Source organism: Carassius carassius, chromosome 7 (assembly GCF_963082965.1).
Source record: "Carassius carassius chromosome 7, fCarCar2.1, whole genome shotgun sequence".
NCBI lineage: Eukaryota > Metazoa > Chordata > Actinopteri > Cypriniformes > Cyprinidae > Carassius > Carassius carassius.
The window spans coordinates 34,938,969-34,966,850 of record NC_081761.1 but is presented as its reverse complement, the minus strand read 5'-3'; the positions used below and the strand labels follow the sequence as shown (position 1 = coordinate 34,966,850).

Below are 27,882 nucleotides of genomic sequence, written 5' to 3'. Positions count from 1 at the left end.
TGTGTGTGTGTGTGTTTATTAAGAGTCGCAGCACCTTAGAAACCATCTTATAAATCTATCAGGGAAAGATTGTTTCTTTATACTCATACAGTCACAAGATTGACACACTGGCGTTCACACAGATAACAGCACAGGGATGGGCCTTCAGCATACGGGCTAATTGGTTATTATAATGATTATAATATTATGATTAATATGCTAATTGAGTCACTAGAATTAGAAATAAAATGAGAGCCTACATTTGCAGTATTTTGTGCTTAAAACACGAATAATTTATATATATATATATATATATATATATATATATATATATATATATATATAAAATTTAATTTATTCAGGGTACAGTTATCCTGTTTTATGGAAAAATGTTTGAAAACATTTAGTCCGTTGTCATTTGATGTACAGGAAGTACATTTAATATGGTCACGTTTTGTAGGGTAATGATTATACATACGATTTACTCTATTTGTTATAAAAAAATTAAATAAAAATAAAACACTATTTTGATACAAACGTTTACATTAATCTTTAACTGACGTTTTTTTTTTTTTATTGAATATGCATTAGATAACAAGGACATATAAAGAACAGAACAATCTTTAACTGACGTCGAAACGTCCGAAGAGTCGAACGTGACGTTTGATTTGATTGACAGAAATGCGGTCCAATAAATGAGCGTAAAGGGGGCGTGATCTTCTTGCGTAATAATGTAACTCGACTGTCAGCGAATGAGAAGCTCTGTTTGTTATCGATTCTCACCTTCTCCAATAATAAAGAGAGAAGGCCGTTTCCCTTGGCGACGCGCAGCCAATCGTCGCTGAGCAAGAGGGCGGTGCTTAGACGGGTGGATAGCAACAGTTGCCCCGGTGAGGACGAGGCGCCATAGTCACGGTAGTCGTGGCGACAAGAACCCAGCAACGCGAATCAACAACAACCTTTAAGAAAATAAAACTCCGCACCAAACTTAGATCAACCGGCGGGAAGTGACAGGTGAAAGAACAACTTTATTCCACGCATCCTCCTCTTGTTATTTTTTGACAACTGTCGAAGTGTGCTAGGCACGGTTTCCTCCGTTCACGCGCCTGAACTCGACTCGCGCCTCTCGCACGCGCTGGCGGTTGTTATGACGATGTCAAATCTGCTACAAAATGGCGGGGGTTGTAACTTGAGCATGTGTGACTTTTTCACTTGTTATTTGTTTATGGTGAGCGAGCGTGACGTCAGAAGCGCGTTTAGCGGACTTGATGGCTGAAACAGACGAGTGGTTTAGGATCACATGTCAAAGAGCGACTTTTGACAGTCAAACTACACGCGACTGTGGCTTTATTTCGCTTGTCCAGTTTTGGGTTTGTTTAACGCGAATGACGATGGAATGCAGGCTTTCAGTGGATCAAACTCCCGGGAGTTGTGTTTTCTCGGGTTAAAAACTTTGTTGAGGGAGTCGTCGAACAGCCAGAACTGTGTGCCAGATCAGCTCCAGCGCGGAGGGAGGGAGGGAGGGAGGGGCGGGGGCGTGGCCTTTGCCCTGATAGGGCGTGGCCTTTGCCCTGATAGGGCGTGGCCTTTGCCCTGATAGGGCGTGGCCTGTGAAGTTAAAAGGGCGTGATTGACATATTTCTATCTAGTTATTTAGCTATACATACTTAGTTCTCTGCCAGCAATAAACAAAACTTATAATTTTGACCCTTACAATGCACTTTTTGGTTATTTCTACAAGTATATCTGTGCTACTTATGACTGCTTTTCTACTCCAGGGTCACACATGTCTATGCATACTTTGTTCTAACAGCAATAAACAAAACATACATATTAATACACAAGTATATAAGAAATGTGATATATAATGTAAACTTAAAACATGTACTATTATTGAGGCAAAAACATGCATGAAGATTATATTTTGCCCTTAAAATCATAATATGGACCATAGAGAGAAAGGTAATGTATTGCAAAAAATAAAGTTGAGTCAGATGTATCTTCAATAAATGAGTCGCTTTATGATGTTTTGCATATACATTTGTCAGCATATTTGAAAATAAGTTATGAATATATAAGCTTAATGTTTCTTTCTACTTTATATTCTCTGTCGGTTTGTATATGTTTTCTTTATATAGAAACATAAAATAGATTGTATATTACTCAGGTAAAAACATAGCATTTATTATGTAGTCTACTAGTGTATTTGGACCAGAGAGAGAAAAATAATACATAACACAACACAATGTTTTATTATTTTCATGGAATAATTTGAATGATGTGAGTTCTTTTTAAACTGTTTTACACAAAGTCTGATGATCAGAAGGTTCACTGTGAAATGTTCTCTCTCTCTCACAGTAACTTCATATGAACGAGCTCATACTGTCATCACAAGACAGGGCACGCAATGCCGCCCGGTGCCTCAAATTCACAGAAAATGCGAGTACTGTTAAACAAGTTCAGCCAGCTCAAGGATTTATGTGCATCTGACAGGGAGAGAGAATGTGGTTAGTTTTACATGCAGTCTCACAGTAAATGAATGCACTCTATGCATAAGTGAGACAGAATGCCTGACATTTTTTTTAGATAAATAGTTTTTGTTGTGATTGATAATAATAAAATATTCTAAATGCATATTCTTATTTTGTTTTCAAATAATTATGTAGTTAAACCAGTAGAAAGATGCCAGCGAATTTGCTTCGTAAAAATAATGTTTGGATCTAAGTCCTTATTAGGAGGCACTATTGCTTTTTATACAATAAAATATTAAGGCAAGACTCTACAGGTGAATAGAGTATGATTCCCCAGTTGACTAATCGCATCAGTCACATTAAGATCATTGTTTTGTGCTACGAGTTTGCATGAAATGTTATGTTCAAATATGCACATGCATGATCTAATAATTTTATTCACATTTCCAGAAATGAAAAAACCAGGTTCAATATTTTGTTGACTTACAAGAGTTAAAAGATTTATACTGCGAGGATTTTTGATATCTACTGTACTGTATGTATCACTTATCAAATCGGAAAACCCTGCCAACAGCCAGAAATGGATATATTTTTAAAAAGAAAACGCCTTAGAGAAAACCATCAGTATATAGATAGGAAAGAAAAGTTTGATTTATGTAGGTCTAGTTGCTCCTGAAGTGGAGAAAAAACTCATTTTGAGAAACCAGACTTCAAAGATATGTATTGTAACTGAAATCTACAGACGCAAAGAGACGAAGAATTCTAAAATAAACAATTAAATATGCATTTTGAACATTTTCTTTCCTCTAATCCGAAACAAAAAAATGTTATGAAAGCAAAACAGCTCAAAATCGACCAGTGCATGGAAAGTGCAGGACTGTGCAGGAATAATCTCAAGTGCAGTACCATCTATCATTAAAACAAGTAAAGAAGTCTAAATCTGTTTGCTTTCAACTTCCTGCGGGGCTTAATCCGTGCTTTTAATTTCTGTTTGCAGGTGGACTTGGGCTTTGGTCATCATGGCAACTTCAGGCTACCCCTCCGAGGAGCTTCCACCCTCTCAATCACAAGGGGGCAACGTCACGACGGCCTCGTCGACCCAGCAGAAAGCGACTTCCACCACCACCTCCTCCCAGTTCCTCTCCGACATCCAGAGCTCGGCGGGATCCGCTCCTGCACAGACGGCCTCGATCATAAGAGTGCAGGCCACGCCCCCTGTCACTCAAAAGAAACTGGTTCTGGCCACGCCCCCTCAAGGAGCCGTGACAGCACCGCAGTATGTGGCAGGAGAGATACAAAGCTCCGCCTCCCAGGCAGGAAACAGCCAGAGCGCCCAGCAGTACATAGTGGTGACCGTTAGCGGTGAGCACTCACACTTTACTAGCTACATGTGGACTTCACTTTCTCCTGGTGAGGACTGACGTGTATGAAAGGATGTGTAATCTGATCTAACAGACACCTGACACTTTCTAGGCCTCTCCCTGAATAGAAGGACCTCGAAATAAACGCGCAAGAGTAGCAGTGCGTGTCACAGCCTGACACACAGACTTTCCCTTCTGCTTTTTATTTAACACACTCACACATACACAGTTTTTTTCTTTCTGATGACTGAACATTGTAACGCTCTAATTGGCAGCCGATATGACAGCACTGCCTACTCAGCGTCCGCAGACAAACTTCTTACCACAGCAGCTTTATTAACTACCAATACTGAGACCTGACAGACTCAATATAGTGACCACAAAACGTCTATTTATGTCAATATTATTGAAAGAAAAAAATACTTAAAAAAAATAAAAATACTTTTATCAGTAGGGATGCATTAAATTAATCAAAATTGACAGAATTTTTTTTCAAATAAATGTTTTTTTTTTCTTTTTATTCATCACAGCATCCTGAATACATTTATAATGGTTTCAAAGTTAACATTGATAAATAGAAATGTTTGGGCAGCAAATACTGACCCCAAATTTTGAAAGTTATGTATATTGAGTGAAGTTATTTATATTATATGCATTGTAAACATAAATTACTTGTATATTTAAAACTCATGCTAAAAAAAAATCAACACTAATAGATAATTATATTTTTATTGAAAAAATCTTTTGTAAAACTAGATTTTTATTTTGTAATAAAAACATAAAAATAAAAAATATATTTATTTAAATTGCACATGCATATGTATATGTAAATATATGTGTGTGCGTGTGTGTGGGTGCAATTTAAATAAATATATATATATATATATATATATATATATGTGTGTATATATATATATATATGTGTATATATATATATGTGTGTATATATATATATATATATATATATATATATATATATATATATATATATATATATATATATATATATATGTATATGTATTTATATATATATACAATTAAAATCTCAACATTATATAAATTCCACGTATGTGTATATGAAATGAATGCTGACAGATTAAAACGTTTCTATATGAAATTAGTCTAAAATTGACTCTTTTTATGTAAGACAATCATTTCATAAAAGTATATAGCAGATGATGTACATTAATCTGCTGAATGGAAAAAGATAGCAGCAAAACACCTGTAGAAAGGCTTCAGTTTAAAGCTGATCACAAAGCCTGAGATATCACAGAATAATTTACTCGAGTAGAGCGATAAACTGGAGGATGCAGGAAAATACAGAATAGAAACCAATTCAATTAAATTCAAGTTTATTTGTATAGCGCTTTTTACAGTACAAATCGTTACAAAGCAACTTTATGTGTACAACAGAAAATTATGTTTCTACAATATTTAGTTATAGCTTATAAGTGGTGACTGTCAGTTTGTGCACGTATGACAGGATTTGTAGAAAAAGTTATACAAGTCGTAGTCAGCCAGATGATGAACATTATTAATATTATTAATAATTAATAATTATTATATGATGCAGTCACACTTGTAGCAATATTTTTTAGCTCTGTTGTTGATTCAGGGTTAGCATCATCTGAGGTCCTCTGATGGTCAACATCATCTCTTCTCAGGTGTTCTGGATCCAGACTGGAGCTTGTGTAAATCCTAGTTACATCCCGTGGCAAAACATAGAAACAAATAGAGACATCATTAGCATAGCTGCTGTTCCAACAAAGTAAAAATTAATTAGTTTAACCCAAGCTAAAGAATAAGAATGCACATTTGATCAGATACAACTACACTCACAATTTAAGATACATTATTCAAATACTTGGCGAAAGAAATGTGTTTTTAATCTAGATTTAAACAGAGAGAGTGTGTCTGAACCCCAAACATTATCAGGAAGGCTATTCCAGAGTTTGGGAGCCAAATGTGAAAAAGCTCTACCTCCTTTAGTGGACTTTGCTATCCTAGGAACTACCAAAAGTCCAGGGTTTTGTGACCTTAGGGTGCGTGATGGGTTGTAGCGTGGTAGAAGGCTAGTTAGGTACGCAGGAGCTAAACCATTTAGGGCCTTATAGGTAAGTAATGATAATTTGTAAATGATACGGAACTTAATAGGTAGCCAGTGCAGAGACTGTAAAATTGGGGTAATATGATCATATTTTCTTGACCAGGTTAGGACTCTAGACGCTGCATTTTGGACTACCTGTAGCTTGTTTATTGAAGAAGCAGGACAACCACCTAGAAGTGCATTACAATAGTCCATGAATGCATGAGCTAGCTTTTCTGCATCAGAAACAGATAACATGTTTCGTAGCTTGGCAATGTTTCTAAGATGGAAGAATGCAGTTTTTGTAACATGGGAAACATGATTTTCAAAAGACAAGTTGCTGTCTAATATAACACACAGAGTTTTGACTGTAGAAGAAGTAACAGTACATCCGTCTAGTTGCAGATTGTAATCTACAAGATTCTGTGTAGTGTTTTTTGGTCCAATAATTAATATCTCTGTCTTATCCGAATTTAATTGGAGAAAATTATTGTTCATCCAATCTTTTACATTTGTAACACACTCTATTAGCTTAGATAATTTAGAAGTTTCATCTGGTCTCGTTGAAATATATAGCTGAGTATCATCAGCATAACAGTGGAAGCTAATTCCGTATTTTCTAATAATATTACCAAGGGGCAACATGTATATTAAAAATAGAAGGGGACCTAGGACGGATCCTTGTGGCACTCCATATTTTACTGATGATAAATGAGATGACTCCCCATTTAAGTAAACAAAATGGTAGCGATCGGACAGGTAGGATCTAAACCATCTTAGAGCCTGCCCTTGAATACCTGTATAGTTTTGTAATCGATCTATGAGTATGTCATGATCTATGGTGTTGAACGCAGCACTAAGATCAAGTAAGACTAGAAATGAGATGCAGCCTTGATCTGATGCAAGAAGCAGGTCATTTGTATTTTTAACAAGTGCAGTTTCTGTGCTATGGTGGGGCCTGAAACCTGACTGAAATTTTTCATACAGATCATTTTTGTGCAGGAAGGTGCTCAATTGAGCAGCAGACACAACTTTTTCTAAAATTGTAGACATAAATGGAAGATTTGAAATAGGCCTATAATTTGCCAGTTCACTAGGATCTAGTTTTGGTTTCTTAATAAGAGGCTTGATAACCGCCAGCTTAAATGGTTTTGGGACGTGACCTAAAGATAACGACGAGTTAATAATATTGAGAAGCGGTTCTTCGGCTACAGGTAACAACTCTTTCAGTAATTTAGTGGGTACAGGATCTAATAAACATGTTGTTGGTTTAGATACAGTGATAAGTTTATTTAGCTCTTCCTGTCCTATAGTTGTAAAGCACTGCAGTTTATCTTTGGGTGCGATGGATGAAACTGAAGTATTAGATGCTGTTGAATCTACATTCGCTATTGTATTTCTAATGTTATCTATTTTATCAGTGAAGAAATTCATAAAGTCATTACTATTTAACGTTGGTGGAATATTTGAATCAGGTGGCATCTGGTAATTTGTTAATTTAGCCACTGTGCTAAATAAAAACCTTGGATTGTTTTGGTTATTTTCTATGAGTTTGTGGATATGCTCTGCCCTAGCAGTTTTTAGAGCCTGTCTATAGCCAAAAGTAAAAACCAAACCAAAGTAAAAAGCACAGGTAAAGCAAACGTCCTCATCCTTTCTTGAGCTTGATTTCTACTCTCTCAATCTCTCTCTCAATCTGATACCTGTGTTTACCTGAGCGAGAGATTTCTCGGCCCATCTGTGGAGATTAGTTGTTCAAGGCCGGCCTGTGAGAGCCTGATATAAAGAGAAATGGCTGCATGTGTGTCTGTGTTCACATCATGTTCTACAGTAGCTGTTTGTACAGTCTGGATGTGCTGTACCGTAAGTATGAGTGCATGTTAACCGATTTCGACGGTTGTGTGTTATGGTTTTGGTATTATTTCCTCCTGTAGGTTTTGTACTGAGCAAAACATGTCTTCAGTCATTATTTCCTCTTTTCTGAGAGCGGTTTTGTCATGTGTTTCCTTCTCAATTCTGTTTTCTGTCTCTTTATTTTGCTCTTCAGTGTGTCTTCCTCTGTCTCTCGTACACACACACACACACATAAGATCTGCGGTGTGAGCTTCAGTAGTGTGAAGTGGCCATATTCTATTCTTCAGCTGCAGCATTTTTTTAACCAAAAATGTAAATCGGTTGTTGTGGCTCATGTAATTGAGTTCTTACAGTTACAGTATATTTTCATACAGCTGTACTCAAGTTTCTTATACTTCTCAAATCTCAAAACATTCTGAACATTCCTGTTTCAGTTATAGCCTTTAATATGCAAATGAGTTTGAGAATTTGAGTAGTTTGATTATATGGCTTGTTTTTGGTCTGTCTCTGTGTAGAGGGCTCACTTCACTCGAATGACTCTGAATCGAATTCTCCTCCCTCGGGACAGACTGGCGTTCCCACACAGGTAGTGCAACAGGTGCAGACAGCACAGGTAATGCACACACTTATGTACATGTGGGATATCAAAGCCATAAAGATCAAATTAATCCCAAAACTGTGGTGATTTGTGTCCAGCAGAGGTCTGTGGTTCAGGCCACAACCAAGAGTCAAAGTGGACAACTGGGGGTCAGTAATCTACACATCACACCTGAGGTATGAACACACACACTTCATAACAGCTTTAAGCAGAATGACATTATAACATGCCAGACCCATATATGGGGGTCTCATCTACTGTAATGGGTTCATTACGTAGTGTATATATATATATCAGTTCAAACCTCAAAAGCTTGGTTTAATGAAAGTGTGCTTGCATTATATTTCTTTGCAAGCAAAGTTTGATATTTCACAAGGTTTTTGCAATGTAGCAAGCAATGACTTTTATACTGTACATTTTTTTTTAAGTGTTTTGAGTGGTCAGATACTTTTGGGGTACGTTATTGTGATTGTATAATGACTTGATTACTAGAAACAATTTACAACAAAGAACACCGAAAAAAATACAGAGACCGATGATGTGTGTAATTATAGACCCATCTCAATTGCTCCAGTTATTTCCAAAGATTTAGAAAAGTTAGTGGTTGAACAATTTAAAGAATTCTTTCGAAATAAATAATCTGCTGAACTCTAAACAATTTGGATTTCGACCAAAGTATTCAACAGAAATGGCTATATGTCATTTTATAGATAACATAAAGTAAAGTAGTTTGGATCGAGGAAAGGTAATGGGAGCAGTATTTTTAGACTTTTTTTAAAATTGCTTTTGATACTGTCAATCATGAAGTACTCATGGTTCAAATCATACCTGTATTGTAGACCGCAATGTGTTAAAATTAATGGTGTTAAGTCATCACTACAAAATAGCTAACCGGGTGTACCACAAGGTTCAATATTAGGTCTGTTGATCTTTTGTTTGTATATAAATAAATATTAACAGAATTAATAAAAATTAGTTGCTAGATTTTTATTTTGATGTTTTGTTATCTAAATATGAAAATGTACACAACAATGTATACATTTGATTTTTTTTTTTTTTTTCAAAACAAACGTCAAATCATATTTATATAAATTTCTACCTGACAGTTAAACATTTTTTATATGTAATTACAGGTGCAAATGAACTTTAAACATTGTCTGTATATTGTTCATATGTTATTATATTGTGTGAAACTGTTATCAGCACTAAAATATAAAGTTTAGTTTAAAATATTGAAGTAAAGATTTAGATTTGACATTATATAGACATTCTTTGTGATGTTCCCCCTCATACCTGACTGTGATAAAACTGTCTTTTTAAGAGTCTGATGTGAAACTGCTGTTTGTTTGTGTGTAGGTACAGCATGTTTACCCGAGCCAGTTTGTGGAGGGAGACGCCAACTACAACAATACTGCAATGTGAGCATCAGCACACACTGTGCTTGTGGTGGATATTTAGCTTCTCTTTGCTCCTGAAACATTTACCTTTCTCTGTACTTGTCCTTCTCTTTCCCTTTTTCAGTCGTTCCAGTAGTTATCAGTTCACAGACCCCTCCCTCTACTCTCAGGCCACACCCTCAGTCACTTACTATGAGACGTCGCCCACCACCGGCTCACAGGTCACGTCCCCCGCCAGCACTCAGCCTGTGTCTGTGACGTCTGGGATGGGCACAGGGGTGGTCTCCATGTTCTCAGAGGGCAGTTCGGGGATCACCGTGATGGCTGGCGGGTCCTCGTCAGGAGTGGGCGGGTCAGGGGGCGTGGTCACCAGTGGAGGGGTGGGGAGTTATGTGATTCAGGGCGGGTACATGCTTGGTGGAGCCAGTGGAGGGAACCAGAACTTCTCACACAACACACGAGCATCACCTGCGACTGTGAGTGTATTTGTTTTCTTGAATGATGAATCAGGGTTTCACCCAAAGAGAATCACCCAGTGTTGTTATTGGTGACTAAAATTAATTTTAGTAATTGAAATAAAATACTAGAAGAAATTTCATTAGAAATTTTAATGAAAAATAGAAGTGTTGCCTGGTCGGTTAACTGAAATAAAATAAGTTTATGTACTAAAATTACTAACAATAATTAATAGTAATAATTAAGCACATATCAAAATAATAGATAAATAAAATATAAATATAATATAAAATAATAGAATAACAAAATATAAATATAATATAAAAATAATAGGATAATAATAATGGCACATAACAAAATGACTAAAACTTTAAAATAAAAATGAAAATATAAAAATAAAGCAAAACAATGCTAAAATACACAGAAAAAAAACACTTTTCACCATAAAACAGGTAAAAAATGAGTTTTTGATCAGTCAGTCAATTAACACCTGCCGTCTGTCTCCTGTCTGTTCAGGTGCAGTGGCTGATGGATAACTATGAGACAGCTGAAGGTGTGAGTCTTCCTCGCTGTACTCTCTACTGTCATTACCTCCTGCACTGCCAGCAGACCAAGCTGGAACCTGTGAACGCCGCCTCCTTTGGCAAACTCATTCGTTCTGTGTTCATGGGCCTCAGGACCAGACGTCTGGGCACCAGGTACAGTCACACTGTCTCGACCAGGTGTGATGCAATAAAGCTTCAACAAGCAATATGAACCATTTTTCTTTATTTGCATATTCATTGTACTGGGTAGCTCCACCCACAGTAAAATCTCTGATCCAGAATTTGCTCCACATAACGTTAAACATTAAATGTGTTCTGATTATCTGTGAATACGTCATGTTCTCAACGCCATGTTTTTTTTATTTGCAAAAATTTTTCAACACAAATTGTATACATGCTAATCTGAGATATAAATATGAAATAAAAAACAACATTATTAAAAAAAAACTATAATGATACTAAAATAACAGAACAGGCTAATATTAAAACAACTATTTGTTTGTGTGTGTGTGTGTTTTTCAGAGGGAACTCTAAGTACCATTACTATGGCCTTCGAATCAAGAGCAACTCCCCTCTCCACAGACTGGTGGAGGACCAGCAACACCTGGCCATGAGACAACAGCCGTACTCACAGAAACAGAGGTCTGTGTGTGTGTGTGTGTTTATAGTTTGTGTGCTGTTGATCACTTGCTGTTGTTAGTTTGACTCATAGCCCTCATCTCTTGATAAAGGATAAAGCCTGTGCAGAAGGTGGAGGGACTGACCAATGGAATGGGCCTGGGGTTGGGGCATCAACCAGGGGCGGGGCTATCTGACATCAGTGCCCAGGTTCACCAGTATCAGCAGTTTTTAGGTAAAATGAACACAAAATGTAAGAGCAGCTCTCTCTTTTGGACATACAATCAACGCTACATCAACTTTTTGAATATGTGTGTTTCAGATGCGTCTCGCAGTCTGCCGGAGTTCCCTGAGCTCAAAGATGAGGGTATACCTCTGCCAGATGGACTCCATCCTCAGCACGTACACACATATCAGCTGATCTACAGAGAGCACTGTGAGGTGAGTGTGTGTGCTGGATCTCAGATGTGTGGTTATTGTAGTGTTTTGGTGAATAATGTGTGTGTGTGTTTGTGTGTTTATAGGCGATTCTGGACGTGATGGTAAACCTGCAGTTCCCTCTTGTGGAGACGCTTTGGAAGACTTTTTGGAGGTTCAGTGAAGGACAAAGCAGTGACACGGATACACTCGACCTGTGAGACACATTGGCTTAAAGTGCAGTCACAAGTGTTGTGATGTTGTGTTGTGTCTCACTGATGTCTCTGTCTCTACAGTCATGATGAATCAGAGAAGCGTTTGCCCAAGTCGGTTCTGCTTCTGTTGTGTAAATATGAGCCCATTCTCAACTGGGCCCGCCAATGCGACAATTTACTGTACCAAAGCCTAGTGGAGATCCTCATTCCTGATGTCCTGAGACCAATCCCCAGTGAGTTCTCACAACTCTACGCAAACTCTATATATATCTCTATACAGTAACTAAACTCTATCCTAGCAACTTACCCAACTCTACACAAACTCTACATTAATTCCACTCCAGTGAGTTACATAACTTTACATAAACTCTATACAGGCTACATCCTCGTGAGTTACAAAATTCTACATAAACTCTATATGATAACTATATAAACTCCATCACAGTGAATTACAACTCTTCACCATCCTTTTACACAATGCTATACATACCGACAAATTTTCTGTAAACAAGTTACAACACTACACAAACTCTATATGCACTCCATTCCTGTATTACAACTATATACAAACTCTATATGAACTTAATCCACAGTGAGTTACCCAACTCTACACAGACTCTGTGTAAACTCCATTATAGTGAGTTACACAGCTCTATAGAAACTCCATCCCAGTGACTGAAACCACTCTTCACAAACTCTATATAAACTTTATATGGTAACAACATAAACTCCATCCCAGTAAGTTGCAACTCTTCACCATCCTTTAAACAACGCTTTACAAACCCAATTAATTACAAAATTCTACAGACAAACTTTATATAAACAATATCCTCAGTGAGTTACTCAACTTTACACAAACTCTATATATACTCTGTCCCATACACTTACAAAATGTACTAGTTAAACTATATATAATCATCATCCTCCTGGAGATTCACAACAATGTACAAACTCTATATAAGTTACAAAATTATTTACAATTCCATTTAAACAGCATGCATAGTAAGTTTCACAACACTACAGTAACTTTATAAACTCTATTAATGTCAACAATTCAACTTCCTGCTATATAAACCTCAGTGAATCACAAAATTCTACATACAAACTTCATATAAACTCAGCGAGTTAAAACACAACACAAACTCTGTTTGCACTTCATTCCAGTGTGTTACAACTCTATACAAACTCTATATCAACTCCACCAATTCTTTTAGACACAAACCTATAAAACCTTGCACTTATTCAGACTTCATGTAAACGACATCCCCAGGGAGTTACACAGCGCTACACAAACACCATTTCAGTTAGTCACAAAACTCTACATAACTCTGTGCAAACTGTATAAACATAATTTCAGTAGATTCAAAACTCTACATTACTCTGTGCAAAGTGTATATAATGACTATCCTCGGTGAGTTACATAGTCCTACACGATGTAAAACTAACTATAAAAATTCTTGTCCCTATGATTTATAAAATTCTACACAACTCCATACAAACTTTAAATTCAGAGAGTTACACAACCATGCACAAACTCTATACAGACTTAATAAACATCCCGGTGGGTTACAACTCTACATCAACTCTATCCACAGTGAGTTAACTAACTCTATTAGAAATAATCCTATAAAACCTTATACAGTTTTGCACAATATCCCCAGTGAGTCCGCAGAACTACAAAACTCTAGTTACCAACTTTATAAACAAGCTCAGCCATGAGCTACACAAATATATAACATTTTTCACACTCTATACAACTTGATATAAAGCTATAAACTCCATAATCTTTGAAATGCACAATTTGAGGGGGAAAAAAGTAACAGTTGTTTAACTGTATGCAACCATACGAAGATATTGTAAACTCTATATTAACTCTATGCACTTCAACAGAACTCCGTACAGCTTAAGATTCTCAAAATGTTCTTGTAGTTACTGCTGGAGCAAATGACCGTGGATGTAAATAAATACCATACTTGAGATCCAGACTGGCAGAAATTGAAATGTAGTCTTCCTGTCTTAATTTTGACTCTTTCTGTTGCTCCCTTCCTGTAGGTGCCTTAACTCAAGCCATCCGTAACTTTGCTAAGATCCTGGAGAACTGGCTGACCAACGCCATGATCAACATCCCGGAGGAGATGGTCCGCATCAAGGTCTGAATCATCACAGATCTCTTCTGACTTCCTTCTGTTTTCGGTGTGTTTATGCTAACGCTGTGTGTGTGTTGTGTAGATTGTGTGTGCGGGAGCGTTCGCTCAGACTCTGCGGCGCTACACGTCTCTCAATCATCTGGCTCAGGCGGCCCGCGCCGTCTTGCAGAACACGGCTCAGATCACACAGATGCTCAGCGACCTCAACCGTGTCGACTTCACCAATGTACAGGTAGCACGGCACGCTCGCTTCATGTCCCGTCATCCCCAGATCTCCCTTCAGTTCTCAATTTACAGCTGTATATGTGTGTGAGTTTAGGAGCAGGCCTCGTGGGTGTGTGGCTGTGAAGACGGTGTGGTCCAGCAGCTGGAGCAGGACTTTAAACTCACCCTGCAGCAGCAGAACTCTCTGGAGCAGTGGGCTGCATGGCTGGACGGGGTCGTCTCGCAGGTCCTGAAGCCGTACACCGGCAGCCCGGCCTTCCCCAAAGCAGCCAAACTCTTCCTGCTCAAATGGAGCTTCTACAGGTGAGATTTCTGCTTATTCTGCACTGTACACTGCATTTTAAAGTCCCCATGAAATCAAAACTTAAGTTTTTCGGCTTTTAGTATGAATATTTTAGCCTTACGGTTATTTGTAAACTAGTGTGCTTCAAAACGATCAAATTTGCATTGAAAATGTATGTCTCTCACTTCCTCTGATATGGATTAACAATTTTGATGACATCACCCTGCACTTCAGCTTAGGGCTGGACGATTAATCGAAAAATAATCAAAACCGAAATTCATAACCTCTAACCGACGTAATTTTCCCATGTCGGTTATTTCGGTTTTTTAATCCTGTCAACACTTCCCCCTTAAAAGCATACTAGCGCGTGTGTAGTCACATGACTCTGACCCGTCCAGTCAGTGGCATAAAAGCAAAGCGATGTGAGCGGTGAGCCTTGCGTCTTCACTAAACTTTGTCATTTGTATTTGTTTTATGGTTTGGACATTCAAGCGATTAGATGAACGGATGTGTATTATTATATCGAGCTACCATGTTCGCGCAGCTGCATTGTGGCACGAACCCTCATATAAACAGTAGATGTGAAGATCGCGTGCACAGAGGAACACAAAGTAACTTGTCAGCGCTGTCCTGTGATTTATCACTAAAGTAGCTTAGAATCTCAAACTTCTTTATAGCATGTTTGTGTGCAGCGCACATGAAGCACAAGCGCGTGCACAGAGAGCAGCGGTCGGCGGTCGCGCTGGGTTCCTGGTTTGTGTCCGTTCTCGGACTGTTCTGTGTATTTTAACTGTAGAAAAGGTTGTTCCGAGTCGAAACTACGATACAGAAAACTAACGTTACATCAGTATATCATAATAAACTGAGCCGTTTTTGTCTTACGTGAACATAAACAGATGAGAAAGAAAACACACATGTGCAGTATTTTTGCTTAAAGAGACAACAGCCTAATAAACGCGCTGCCTGTCATTAATGTTAATCAAAGAACAAAAGAAAATCATTCACTGATCTTGACTGAATATATTTAATAACTTTACTTGATTAATCTTTATTTTATTCATAAAAAGAAAACTATGCAGTGTTTTTAAAGTTTTAATTACAGTTTCTGTACCTGAAATTTAGTTTAGTTGTATTTATTTATGATATTGCTTATTGATTTGTTTGATCCTTTCTAATTACTGACCTATCTTATTACTTGTTTTTAACACTTTAATATTTGAAATTTATATTAATCTAGTTGTTTTTGCTATGGAATTTTTTTTTTAATCACAGGCAAAATTCCTCTTGCAGAATTTTGTAGGCTGCTTATTTTTGCTCATGTTATTCAGCTGCAACAGAATGCTTTGTAAAAAATGTTTGACATCTAAATGTTTGACTTAATTGTTTTTATATTGGATTTATCTTATTGGAATCGAAACTAGGAATCGATAAGAATCTGAATCGATAAAATTCAAACGATACCCAACCCTAGTAGGAAATGTTAAGAACATAGATATAATAACTGCTGATAGTCAATCATATTTACAGTACAAACCTTGTCAGTGAACTATGAGGGCAAAAAAAAAAAAACCGAAAACAAAATAATCATTCAATAATCGTAATCGAGGCAAAATGTTCAATTAATCGAGGTTTTGATTTAAGGCCATAATCGTCCAGCCCTACTTCAGCTTCTCATCAAACTTTCTGTCCTATTAAATGCTCGCTAGAATCTGAAGCATCCCGCCCCCTACGTTATAAATAGATGCTTAAGCTGTTTCTGTCATTTTAGGTTGTTTAAAAGCTGATGCCATGTTAGGGGTTGTAGTGTGTCTTTAGTTGTTATATTGCCATAATTTTGCAGTGTTTGTGTGTTTTGTAGTTCTGTGGTGATCAGAGATCTGACTCTGCGCAGTGCCGCCAGTTTTGGCTCGTTTCATCTGATCAGACTGCTGTATGACGAGTACATGTATTACCTGATCGAGCACAGAGTGGCACAGGCCAAAGGAGAGACGCCCATCTCTGTCATGGGAGAGGTGGACACACTGACACACACACATGCATGCATGCTGTCAATGCAGGGACTTAACTTTGTGTTTGTTGTTTCAGTTCGCCTGTCTGAACAGAAGTCAAAGGTCAATGGATCCTGATAAAGGTACGTACAGAAACGCACTCCGATAAATCAGAACATGAAAATGCATGAGACTTTGAGCAACCACCCAAACACTGTAGCATCAGGAAATCTCATTGATCGTGTTTGTGTGTGAATGTGTGTAGATGAAGAGGATGAGGAGGAGGATGATGAAATGGATGAAGACCAGGACATGGCCATTCCTGTGGTTGTGGGGGAGGAGTCACTGGAGCCGCCCACCAAACTCGCCCGAACCGAGCTCTACAACAGCAACAGCAGCACACCAAACTAACTGTTGTCTGTGCAAACAGGGACTCTATATACTGAGCTCTATCTCTGGGAGCCAGTTTGGGATTGAAATACAATCTTCAGTTTTGGTAATTATTAGAGGAAGTTCAGTTTCGGTTCATTTCATGTTTGAGTTTCCTGAGGTGAGTCAGCCCTCACAGCTGCTGTATGATCTAATGAAGCTTTTCTAGAAAACGGTAACATTCATATGCCTTAATTAAGTGCACAAACACATACACACACACACACACACACACACACACATTTTCATTGCCTTCCCTTTGTCAATCAAAGCTGCCATGTGTGTCGTGTATCGAATCTTAAAGTTACAGTTCACCCAAAATTAAAAGCATGTGCCATCAAGTCATTCCAAAGTCATCTATCTCCAAAAAAAAGAATAAAGAAAGAGAGTTATATAATGACGTGAGGGTGAATAAATTAAGATGGACATTACATTTTTTGGGCAGACTGTCACTTTAAGATTCCAGTTTTGTGCTGCTCCATGCTGCCATAGAAATCATTCTTTGCCAAAGCCAATCATGCGTCACCTAGGCCTGTTCCTCATTAATATTCATGATGAGTGTGGTCATTTAAGGTGTAGCTAAAAACTACAGCAGCAGATTTTGCCTTTCACAGCTGTATAACACCATGTCCTTCCATGCTTTTGACTTTTTCTTTCTTTACCTAATAATGAAAATGTTATATACAATTGTTGTGCTTTAATCAGCTGTTTATTTTTGATGCTTTTTGATTTGAGTCAGATGCTAACGGATCAAATGTGCCTTCAGAGAGTTATTCAATCTAGAGATCCATAAATGCATAAATAAATGTCAAAAACAATCATGAGAATGTTTTTTTTTTTTTAATTCTGAAATCTCATCAGGCCTCATTTGTGAAATATAAGCAGAGTCAGTTTAGTGTAAATTATCAAGTTTGGTTGACATGAATGAGATTGTGTTTAATATTTAATGAAAGCATCTTGTGTTATAAAGAGAGTCATCTGTCATTTTTCCTCATTTTGCACGAATTATTCATTCTGCATCCACACTAATGTAGCCGAGCACAAATGATTATTTTCTAACAAACACTGAACACATTTATTAGTGAAGAGTACAGAGATGTTTTGTGATTGGACGCTTTGGTGCGGTTCATGAATATTCTGTGTCTAATTACGGTGGTTTTGACAGCCAATCAGCAGCTAGTGTGTAACTCTCCAGTGGTTATAGCCAAATCTAATGTGTGGAACAATTCTGCAGCAGTTTTAATGAAACAAAAAAGAAGATATGCTAGTGATGATTATGAATATTAATGTAACCGTTTAGCACAGGTTTATATTGTTTTTGAATATATATATATACATATATATCAAGTGTTTCTTTAATTGTACTATAAGAGTTGCTGAAATTATTCCCATGTATGATTATGCTAATGTATGATATAGTTTTATTCTGTTGTACTGTTGAAACCATAATGGCCTTATTTGAAGTGTACCTGTAGATGAGATCCATGTAAAAATCTGTATCATTGTGCCTCGAGGTTCAGTGTCCCTTTAAAAGCATCTTTTAAGAAAGTTATGCATTCTGATGTTTTGTGTTTGTTATAAATATGCAGTTCACTTATTTTCAGTCTTATTGTTTACTAAAAAAATATTAAATATAGTTTTTGTTAATTGAAATAAAGCTGAAACAAAATATACATTTTAGATGAAAAACGTTACATTTAAAAAAAGTTCTGAAAATTAGAAATGTTGCAATGAACTGAGATAACATTATTAAAATTTAAACGGATATATATATATATATATATATATATATATATATATTTACAATTAATGTAAAATACTACAACAAAATTCAAATGAAAGCTGAAAAATAAAGCTAATTACAAAAGATAATAAAACATCATTATTGTATATAAATCATATTAAAATAACACTGCTCACTTTGATGCAATGAAAAGTCATAAAACCAGTGAAGTAATGAAGGAATAATTTTTATCAAAAATAAAGTAAAACAACGTTGCATAAAATCAAGATTCTCATCCAGTCCAGCTGTGAGGCCACAACTAGTATTAAAACAGGGCAGGAGAGCTCGACAGCTTCTGATTGGCTGAGGACTCGGTCTAAACGATGTAAACAACTGCATCCTGAAACAAACAAAACAAATCAAGCAAACAAATACAGATGAGCCCCAAAGCAACGTCTTATTAAAACATCCTGCTATACCTTCCAATTACAGGGCGTTTCTAACAGAAAAAAACTACTGCAGTCCATTACACTAACATCAAAACAAGCGTGTAGAAGTGTTCAAGTTAAGTGGAGACAGACGTTCAGCTCTGTTCCTTATTGGGATGGTGATCACTGACGTGTTTCAAAAAATGTTCCCAGAGTGTCCCGCGCTGTCATGTCTTTATGTCAATCACACGGATACACGCAACAAACACGACAGAAACACTGAGAGTGGCTGTGTTTGGACACAGCAGAGCAGCACTGAAGAGTGTGAGCGTGTCGTCTCTCTCACAGGACGATCCACGTGGCTCTGTCATTATCAGCCAACACCTGAAGAGAAGAACCTGCAACGAGCAGAAAAAAAGAGTGAAAAATCTTCACAAACATCAAAAACAAAATCTTTTGACCAGTAGTGCAGGTGTATTGCTCATGTGTGTCTAAATCACACCTTTATGCAGAGCCTCGTTGGTCATGCGGTTGATGTAGCGTGAGCTGCTCTCAGGAACCAGCCACCGCATGACGGTGTTCACACACGACTTCCTGTAGGAGCTCCACACGCTTCCACTGTGGCACAAACACACACATGAGAACATCTGAGCGAGGATAAACAGACAGACAACAGGGCCCACGCATCCGAGGGTCGTTACCTGGTCTGACCTTTGACCTCAGTAAGGTCACCGACACCGACTGTACGACACGCTCCAGTGTTCAGATCCCAACTGACCTGCAGACTGGAGTGGTACGACTTCGGTCTACAAACAGACAGAAAACAAAGTATTAATGGACATTTCATCATATGCTTGTCTGTGTGTGTGTGTGTGTTTACCTGCAGTGTTCATCCTCACAGTTAGAGAACGCCAGCAGCAGCAGCCCGATGTTTATCACCACTATATTGGTCTCCGGGCAAACCTGTTGCAGTAGAAACAGCAGAACACATGCAAATAAGAACAATGCATCAATAGAGCGCAACAGCAGAGTAAACATTCCATTCATCTTTGTCATCTTCAGACTAAAAAAAAAAATATATATATATAGAAGAAAGACTTCCAGAACCAATGCAACAGAAAAAAACGGGCACCACTAGTGCATTTTGTAAACAAATCCTAACAAAAAAGCTCCTCCTGAAGAAAAGAAACCCCATCACCTCGAGGATGACCACGTCATAGTCGCTGAAGGAGCAGAACTGGGAGCCCCAGTCGGCATCATTCCTGATGACCTCGTTGATGAGATACTCGAAGTCCAGCGTCAGCTGCTCGACACACACACACTGAGAGAGACGCAAACACACGAGAGATCAAACACAGCCCTGGAGCATCAGACGTGTGTGGGATCAACACACACCTGACCGCTGAACTGTCCCGTCACCAGCTGCAAGTTTCGTCCCTTCAGATCCGTCACCGTGAAAGGAAGCAGGACTTTATCATCCTCATCTCCTACAGACAAGAGACAGACCAGTGTAGTCAAAAGACTCTATCTAATGAGTCAGTTCTGTTTAGTGAATCAAAAACAGCTGGTGTAGTCTGCTTCATGAATCTGTTTCATAGTGAAATACAGTGTGATCAGAAAACAAGTTATTCTTTTAGAGTTGGTTCTTTTTATCAAGTCAAAAAGGAAATGTGTGTGTGTGTGGTGTAACTGGTGTAGTTTGATCACAACCAAACGGCTCTTACGAACCAGTTTTTATTAATTATAAAACATACAATATGTTCAGCGTAGTCTAATTCATCAACAAACAGCTCTTATGAATCAGTTCTTTTCATTGAATCATAAACATATAGCATGAGTGGCGTAATCCAATTTATGTAAAAATGACTCTTATGAATCAGCTCTTTTTTGTGAATCATAAGTGTTCATTATGACCAGTACAATCTGATTCATCAACAAATGATTTTTATGAGTTTTTAGTGAATCAAAAACATATCACACATCTGGCACAGTCTGATTCATGAACAAAAGACTCTTGTGAATCAGTACTTTTTAGTGAATCATAAACGTACGATGTGACTTGTAAAGTCTGATTCATGAACAAATGACTTTTATGAGCTGGATGTTTTTAGTGAATCACAAAACACACAGTGTGTCCAGCAGAGTCTGATTCATAAACAAATGACTCCGGTTCTTGTAATTAACAGTTCAAATAGACAAGCTTCTGATCGTTCTGATTCACCATTGAACCTAATATGTCAGAACAGTTTCTGAATCTACATCTGATTCCAAGTTTTGTGTGTGTGTGTCTTTAATGACAAGAAAAGATGAGAAATGTCATACCGCTCGGCTGCTCTGACGCACTGGCCTGTGGTAGTTTGTATCTGAGAGTGGTGTAGTTAACGTAAGCAGGCTCAGAGGAGGAAGAGGAGGATGAAGGCTCATGAGGATGTGGAGACAGAGAGAAGACGGAGGAGGTGGATCCAGGAGACATGACTGTGTTACACACAGCACTGTCCTCTGCGTCTGTGGGTGACACTGAACCTTGGTTCTGTCCTGAGGAGGAAGACGAGGGTCCCGGGACCTCTGCGTCGCATTCCTGTGTCTCTCTCATTCGCTCCTCCTCGCTGTGGAATCGCTGGGTGTCCGTCTCTTCTTTTTCTTTTTTTTTTCTGTCATGTTCCCTCGCTCCAGCCTGAGCTCGGCGGAAAATGTCAGCAGCGAACTCTCTGGCCCGCACGGCCGCCTGTGATTGGCTGGAGGAGAGCGGGGTGAAATGGGGCTTTAACTGTCCGAGGTCAGGTGACCCCTGAGACGAGGTTGATGAGGAAGGGGATGTAGGTCCGACAGGAGGAGAAGAGGAGGAAGCATCTCTCTTACGGTAGAGAATCTGATTGTTTTGACCCTCCTGCTGCCCGTCTCCTACACCAAAAGGAATTCACACATCAAATGAAATCGAGTTCATTAAATCAAACTAAAATAAATACAAAAATACACCAGATTTACTATTAATGAAGTAAAAACATTGTATAGATAGCAGCAAATAAATGTTAAAATGTAAATGTTTGAAATGTATATAAAAGATCTTTTTAATGTTTTGAATCAAGTTAGCAAGGCTGCATTCATCTGCTTAAAGATACAGTAAAAACAGTCATAGTGTGAGATATTATTGCAATTTAAAAGAGCTGCTTTTATTTAAATATATGTTAAAATCTAATTTATTTCTTTGATCAAAGCTGAATTTTCAGCATCATTACTTCAGTGTCACATGATCCTTCAGAAATCATTATAATATGCTGATTTGCTCCACACGATCAATATTTCTGATATTCTGATAGCTGCTTCATACGTTTGTGGAAAAAATGATGCATTTTCTTTGATGAATAGAAAGTTGAACAGCACAGAAATAGAAATCTTTTATAACATTATAAATGGCTTTACTGTCAATTTTGAACAATTTAATCAATTTACTGAGTCCTTCCTGTATAAAATGAATTATGTTGGTGCCAATAGTAACTGCGCTCATGTCGACCCAAGTTCAATTCCTGTCTTGAGGTTCTTTGGTTACTCTATATGATCCAGTAATTTGAATGAACTGGTCAGTTTGAAGAACATAACTATTGAGTAATGACATTCTTTTATTCATTTAATTGAAAAGAACTGTCCAAACAATCCGATTTCCTAAAACAAGTGGCATTGAGTGAAAGCAAACACACACATTCATGTGGACATCAACAAACCGACGTGAACAAACACTGGCTGTGTACCTGAGCAGAGGGAGATGGCGCAGGCCACCAGAGAGTAGCTGGTGTTGAGCAGAATCACCTGGTCCTTCTTCAGCTGCAGCGCCGGCTGGAACGTCGGGAACGGATAAACCACTTGATAGCGAGCGTTCAGAACATAACCGTGCTGCAGACACTCGCCACCTGAAAACCCGTGAACGGAGAAAAGTGTTTGTTTTTGTTGCTAGGAACTGGAAAGAGCAATTCATCAATGCTTATAGTACACCAATGCACCTGTGCGTATGGTGGACACGGAGGACGCGGGGCAGCACTGTTTGCACGGTTGTGCGGGAGGCATTGAGGTGATGGTGATGTAGATGTCCCTGTTGTTCTCATCACTCATCATCATGTTCATCAGGGCTGAACTGGAGCTGCGCGTGCTGACAGATCACAGAGAGTACATGTTTAGATTACCGTAATAACCCAGCCACTGGCTCATAACACACAGCACAGAGGAGCAGGGCTCTTACTTGAAGCCAAAGACGACCAGCTTGGAATGATCATGGTGCCACTCGCAAACGGTCAGATAGAGATCGCTGTAGATGTCCTCACCTGCAAACAAACGCACATGATGCACCTGCAGAGAGAGACAGATAAAGTTCATGTAATATCATGGGGTAATCTTAGTTTAGATGTCTGTTATAAACAACAGATTTTATATCAGTTCAGTTCATTTTATTCACAAAGCACAGTTAAACAGCAATGGTTGACCACTGTGCTGAACAGTATTGATTGAAAGACAGCAAAGTAGGCTACATAAAATGATATGACGACAAACAGTAGCCTAATCATTTTTAAATAAGCCCCTGTTAGCTCATAAACTATAAGCTTTCTCTGAAAGATAGGCTTCCGGCCTTGTTTTAAAAAGGGATTGTGTTGCAGTTGTTCTAGTCATAGGAAGGCTGTTCCATAGTTTTGGGCCGGCAATGGCGAAAAGCCCGGTCACCTTTTTCTTCAGTCCAGATCTAGGGACCAATAAGAGTTTCTGATTTAATGACCTTTGACATCTAGCTGGAGTGTGTAAACCTAAAATGTCAGAAAGATACATCAGTGCCAGTCCATTTAAAACCTTAAAAACAAAAAGCAAAATGTTGGAACCTTTCCATTGTACAAAAGATTCTTTATAGTGGCAAAAGGTTCTTTGGATTATTAAATGTTCGTCATGCCAAGAAAATCAAAATGGTTCTTTTTAAAACGATTAACTGAAACGTTCTTTGAGGAACCCAGAACGGAACTTCCATGGCATCAGTGAGAAATACCACTTTCAAACCTTTTTTTTTTTTTAAAGAGTGCAGTTTCAGGCATACATGCAGCGTCAAATCAAAATATTTGTGACAGAGCAAATGAAACTTAATACATTTAAAAAAAAATATCAGAAACCAATCTGAAATAATGTAATTTAATTTTAACTTGCACCATCACAAACTTTAGTAGACATTGTCTTATTTTAAAGATATCTATGTTGTTAGAGTACATTTCATTTTAAATGGACTGGCAGTCAGTGCAAAGAGAGTAGGACATGGGTAATATGTTTGTATTTGCGAGTGCCAGTCAAAAGTCTAGCAGCTGCATTTTGAACTGTTTTAGGGGGTTCATATACGATTGGCTAATACCGATATACACTGAATTGCAGTAGTCTAGTCAAGATGAGATAAAAGCATGTATAAATCTCTCAAACTCAAAAGCAAGCTGAAAAAAATAAACTAGATTTAACCAGTGCATTTACATCCAAGTGATTTAATATCAGACACACAAGCAGTTAAAGTACTCAAACCCTGGATGTCATTTGGCATAAAAGACACGTACATTTGAGTGTCGTCAGCATAACAATGAGCAGAACAATAGTGCTTATTAAAAACTGAATCCATTGGGAGTATATATACAAAAAAAAAGGGAGCTAGGACAGAACCTTGAGGAACTCCACAAGTCAAAACTGATTTAGAGGATGAGCACCCAACCACACAAACTGAGAAAGATCAATCATTCAAATATGAACATATGTACCTGTTTGAGGCGGCTGTGCAGGTTGAACTCCCACCAGTACAGGTGATACGTGTAGAAGGAGAAGTCATCGTCTTCGCCGCAGTCACTGGTGTAGGACAACACATACCGGCCACATTTGGTGAAGCCCAGGAAGATGTGCCTGTGACAGCAGAAAGACAGACCAATCAGATACAGCATTCATATCTCTCCAATAACGGACGGGACGGATCGCATCTCCTCCTCACCCTGCTCTGAGGAACTCCTCACTGACGATGGTCTTCAGCGGGACGCAGACGCGTGGAGGAAGTTTCCGGAAGAGCCGCTGAGAGAGATGCCCATTCAACTGACAGATTTAAAGAGATATATGAATACAGTTACAGAGTAATACACTTGGAAATATTGGCCATAAGTACAGTTAAATTGGCTGTTAAACTGACTTTGTAAATAAAGCTGCTTAATCAATGTTGTTTAGGTTAAATATTAAATCCATGATAGTTATGATGATCATCTTTGCACTGAACACTACCTGAGGCATTTCTACCATTCATTCATATTAAATACTGACCTATTTAGTATAGACCTATACCATAATGAGATTGTGTTTAGGGTTGAAACTGTTATTTCAATGAGAATGATTGATGTCAGTGGAGAATAATGCACAACCCACTTTTGACCATTGTTGGGCAAATCAATCAGATTCATAATCAAGAACAATGTTTGTTGTACATTTATAGTTGCCCCAAAGAACCGTATATTGTAAATAAAAATGTGTCCATTGTTGCGTCCATTAAAAGGTTCACATATATACAAATGATAAACACTAAGGGACACTTAAATGACGGTAAATAAAGCTACAGCTAAAAATGCTAATAACACACACATTATTATCTACGTTACGCTTAGAGGAAAAAAACATTTCACGTTATTAATGCCACTTTTGTCCCAAATCCCCGTTTCTGCGTACCCGCCCACGCGTAAGAAGTTTGACGACGTGATCTTTGTGTTTTTTCAGTTGTTTTTGTTTGTTGTCGTTTTTCTCTGATTTCGAGCTGGGCGCCATTTTTGATTTTTGCCAGCTCTTTGGATTTGCCCTCAGTACAAGCCCGGGCAGCTTTCTGATTGGCTCTGCGTTCTCCGCTGAGGGCTTTGATTTGTCACAAACGTCGTCAATCATAGAAACGAGGGCGGGTGTTCTGCTAGGAGTTTCTCAACGTCTCTTGGGTTCTGCGTAGTATTCACCAATCAACAACTCTATAATATCAGTAACGAATATTTCGTGTTTAAAAGTAATTGTTTCAAAATTAGTTTATATTTTAAGAGGTTTCTGCTTAATCTGCTAATCTCTCACATAATGTCAACGACATAAAAAAATTATAACTGTCATATGTATATTTCACACTGTCACATTTTTAAACGCGATTATATTAGTAAATAAATGTAAACTTTAAATTAAGTTTTTTTTTATTAAGTTTCCATTCTACATTCTACATTACTGTCACACTGTCATATTGTTATTGTCGAGACTGAAGGTGATCTGAAGGTGTGTCTCTGTTGAAATAGTTGTTACATGAATGTTTGTGTGAAATCCCACCCTTTCATTTACACATCCCAAGCAATTATTAAGCTTTATTGACATTACTAATGCAAAATATACAGTGTCAATTATTAATTAATATTATGATGTAATGATTAAACACAACTATTCAATAAAACACTAACTGTAACAGAAGTATACATTTTTTTATGAGTTTAGTAACCGCGCGAGATGAATAGCTCACATTTACCCCGCCCCCTAATTACAAACCCAAAAAGGGGCGTGTCTCTGAAATGCACAAGTAGGAAACATGGCGTCGTTGGCAGGTCGTCTCTCTCGGGCTTTTTTCCTTAGAAATACGGCATCACTGAGCCGCAACACTGGTCCGAAATCAGTAAACGCACCAGGACCGTGTTTCAGCCGAACCGCCGTGTCAACCACAACGGGGGGTGTCCTTCCTAAACCAGTTAAGGTGCGTTTAAACGTGTCTAATTGCAGCTAGGGACTCCCAAAGGGACTCAGCATCTAGGGTTGGGTTTCGTCCTGGCCAATCAGAATAAAGAATGGCTTGACTGACACGACCAGTAACCAATCAAATGAATGGTGCGGCACATATCTTATAAAATAAGGAAGTATTCGTGTACGGTTGTTTTTATAAATCAATTATTCAAAGACATGTCAGTTTAATGACATGTCAGTTTTTGTGTACTGTTTATACAAAACTCATTTTCATATTTTTTCTTTTAAATGGTCTGGTCTTCAACCAGCACCCATATATTCTTATAATTATTATTAATAATATTATATTTAATCTATCATATTTCCGCAGGTCCCGTTCGGTCTGACCCGCATGTTTATAGTGGTGATTCCGTTCCTGTATGTCGGTAATCTGATCAGTAAACATTTCGCTGCTCTTCTGGAGGAACATGAGATCTTCGTCCCTGATGATGATGATGATGACGACTGAGTGCAGGTACACGTAATACATCAATTTAATTACCATACATATACTGTGCATTACTCTGTGTGTGTGGTTTTCAGATATTCATGTTTTTGTTTTTTCACTCCAGCAGTCTGAAGATCCTCTGAGCTGTTCCAGATGAACAAGATATATTTGTGCAATAATGAAGATGGTCAACACATTTTGTGTTTACACCCTGCATTACACTAACCATGTCCATAAGCCAAAGTTTAATTCTGTTTTTATGTTTTTGAATATTGTCAAAGACAATATGACTTGAGGTTGCCCTCATTAGCTGCCTCTCTTCTATTTAATAAATCGCTCGAATGTTAGTTTCTGGTTGTGGTTTCGTTATACATGTAATGTGTTTTATCATACATGGTTTATTTTACAAAGATATTACATTGATATGGGGTGCCTGGT

General features: G+C 37.9%; 3 protein-coding genes across 5 annotated transcripts; 2 read left to right on the top strand and 1 right to left on the bottom strand.

The window, feature by feature from the left end:
• The first annotated feature begins 795 nt into the window (after positions 1-795).
• On the top strand, positions 796-17,285 carry rfx1b (regulatory factor X, 1b (influences HLA class II expression)). Of its 2 annotated transcripts, none has more exons than XM_059554769.1 (18): positions 796-993; positions 3,448-3,812; positions 8,267-8,364; positions 8,451-8,525; positions 9,706-9,767; positions 9,871-10,222; positions 10,719-10,900; positions 11,270-11,389; positions 11,479-11,600; positions 11,688-11,806; positions 11,890-11,999; positions 12,079-12,230; positions 14,050-14,147; positions 14,227-14,376; positions 14,464-14,672; positions 16,511-16,664; positions 16,738-16,783; positions 16,906-17,285. In XM_059554769.1, exons 2-18 carry the CDS (start codon positions 3,470-3,472, stop codon positions 17,049-17,051), a joined length of 2,538 nt encoding a protein of 845 aa, XP_059410752.1. In that variant the 5' UTR covers positions 796-993; positions 3,448-3,469; the 3' UTR covers positions 17,052-17,285. The 2 variants fall into 2 exon arrangements, with proteins under 2 accessions (XP_059410752.1, XP_059410751.1); XM_059554768.1 differs by having other exon boundaries at positions 8,448-8,525.
• Positions 17,286-19,023: 1,738 nt separating this feature from the next.
• dcaf15 (DDB1 and CUL4 associated factor 15) lies at positions 19,024-26,083 on the bottom strand. Its single transcript, XM_059554766.1, has 13 exons — positions 25,929-26,083; positions 25,210-25,307; positions 24,986-25,124; positions 23,452-23,558; positions 23,216-23,361; positions 22,967-23,125; positions 21,543-22,121; positions 20,616-20,707; positions 20,419-20,541; positions 20,101-20,183; positions 19,922-20,026; positions 19,723-19,838; positions 19,024-19,618 (listed from the first exon to the last, which is right to left on the bottom strand). The coding sequence occupies exons 1-13, from the start codon at positions 26,022-26,024 to the stop codon at positions 19,563-19,565; spliced, it is 1,899 nt and encodes a 632-aa protein (XP_059410749.1). The 5' UTR covers positions 26,025-26,083; the 3' UTR covers positions 19,024-19,562.
• A 686-nt stretch (positions 26,084-26,769) lies between these two features.
• Positions 26,770-27,791, top strand: smdt1b (single-pass membrane protein with aspartate-rich tail 1b). 2 transcript variants are annotated; one of them, XM_059553345.1, is made up of 3 exons: positions 26,770-26,970; positions 27,328-27,471; positions 27,572-27,791. In XM_059553345.1, exons 1-2 carry the CDS (start codon positions 26,809-26,811, stop codon positions 27,463-27,465), a joined length of 300 nt encoding a protein of 99 aa, XP_059409328.1. In that variant the 5' UTR covers positions 26,770-26,808; the 3' UTR covers positions 27,466-27,471; positions 27,572-27,791. The 2 variants fall into 2 exon arrangements, with proteins under 2 accessions (XP_059409328.1, XP_059409327.1); XM_059553344.1 differs by having other exon boundaries at positions 26,773-26,970; positions 27,569-27,791.
• The last annotated feature ends 91 nt before the right edge of the window (positions 27,792-27,882 follow it).

What these genes read in the sequence shown, in the direction of transcription:
- smdt1b (XM_059553345.1), top strand. Translation starts at nt 26,809, where the DNA reads ATGGCGTCGTTGGCAGGTCGTCTCTCTCGGGCTTTTTTCCTTAGAAAT. An exon ending in TCCTTCCTAAACCAGTTAAG is followed by an intron (nt 26,971 to 27,327) that starts GTGCGTTTAAAC and finishes ATATTTCCGCAG; the next exon opens with GTCCCGTTCGGTCTGACCCG.
- rfx1b (XM_059554768.1), top strand. Translation starts at nt 3,470, where the DNA reads ATGGCAACTTCAGGCTACCCCTCCGAGGAGCTTCCACCCTCTCAATCA. An exon ending in AACAGGTGCAGACAGCACAG is followed by an intron (nt 8,365 to 8,447) that starts GTAATGCACACA and finishes ATTTGTGTCCAG; the next exon opens with CAGAGGTCTGTGGTTCAGGC. An exon ending in TGTCCTGAGACCAATCCCCA is followed by an intron (nt 12,231 to 14,049) that starts GTGAGTTCTCAC and finishes CCCTTCCTGTAG; the next exon opens with GTGCCTTAACTCAAGCCATC.
- dcaf15 (XM_059554766.1), bottom strand. Translation starts at nt 26,024, where the DNA reads ATGGCGCCCAGCTCGAAATCAGAGAAAAACGACAACAAACAAAAACAA. An exon ending in CTGGTCGTCTTTGGCTTCAA is followed by an intron (nt 23,362 to 23,451) that starts GTAAGAGCCCTG and finishes GTGATCTGTCAG; the next exon opens with CACGCGCAGCTCCAGTTCAG. An exon ending in GAGGTCAAAGGTCAGACCAG is followed by an intron (nt 19,839 to 19,921) that starts GTAACGACCCTC and finishes TTTGTGCCACAG; the next exon opens with TGGAAGCGTGTGGAGCTCCT.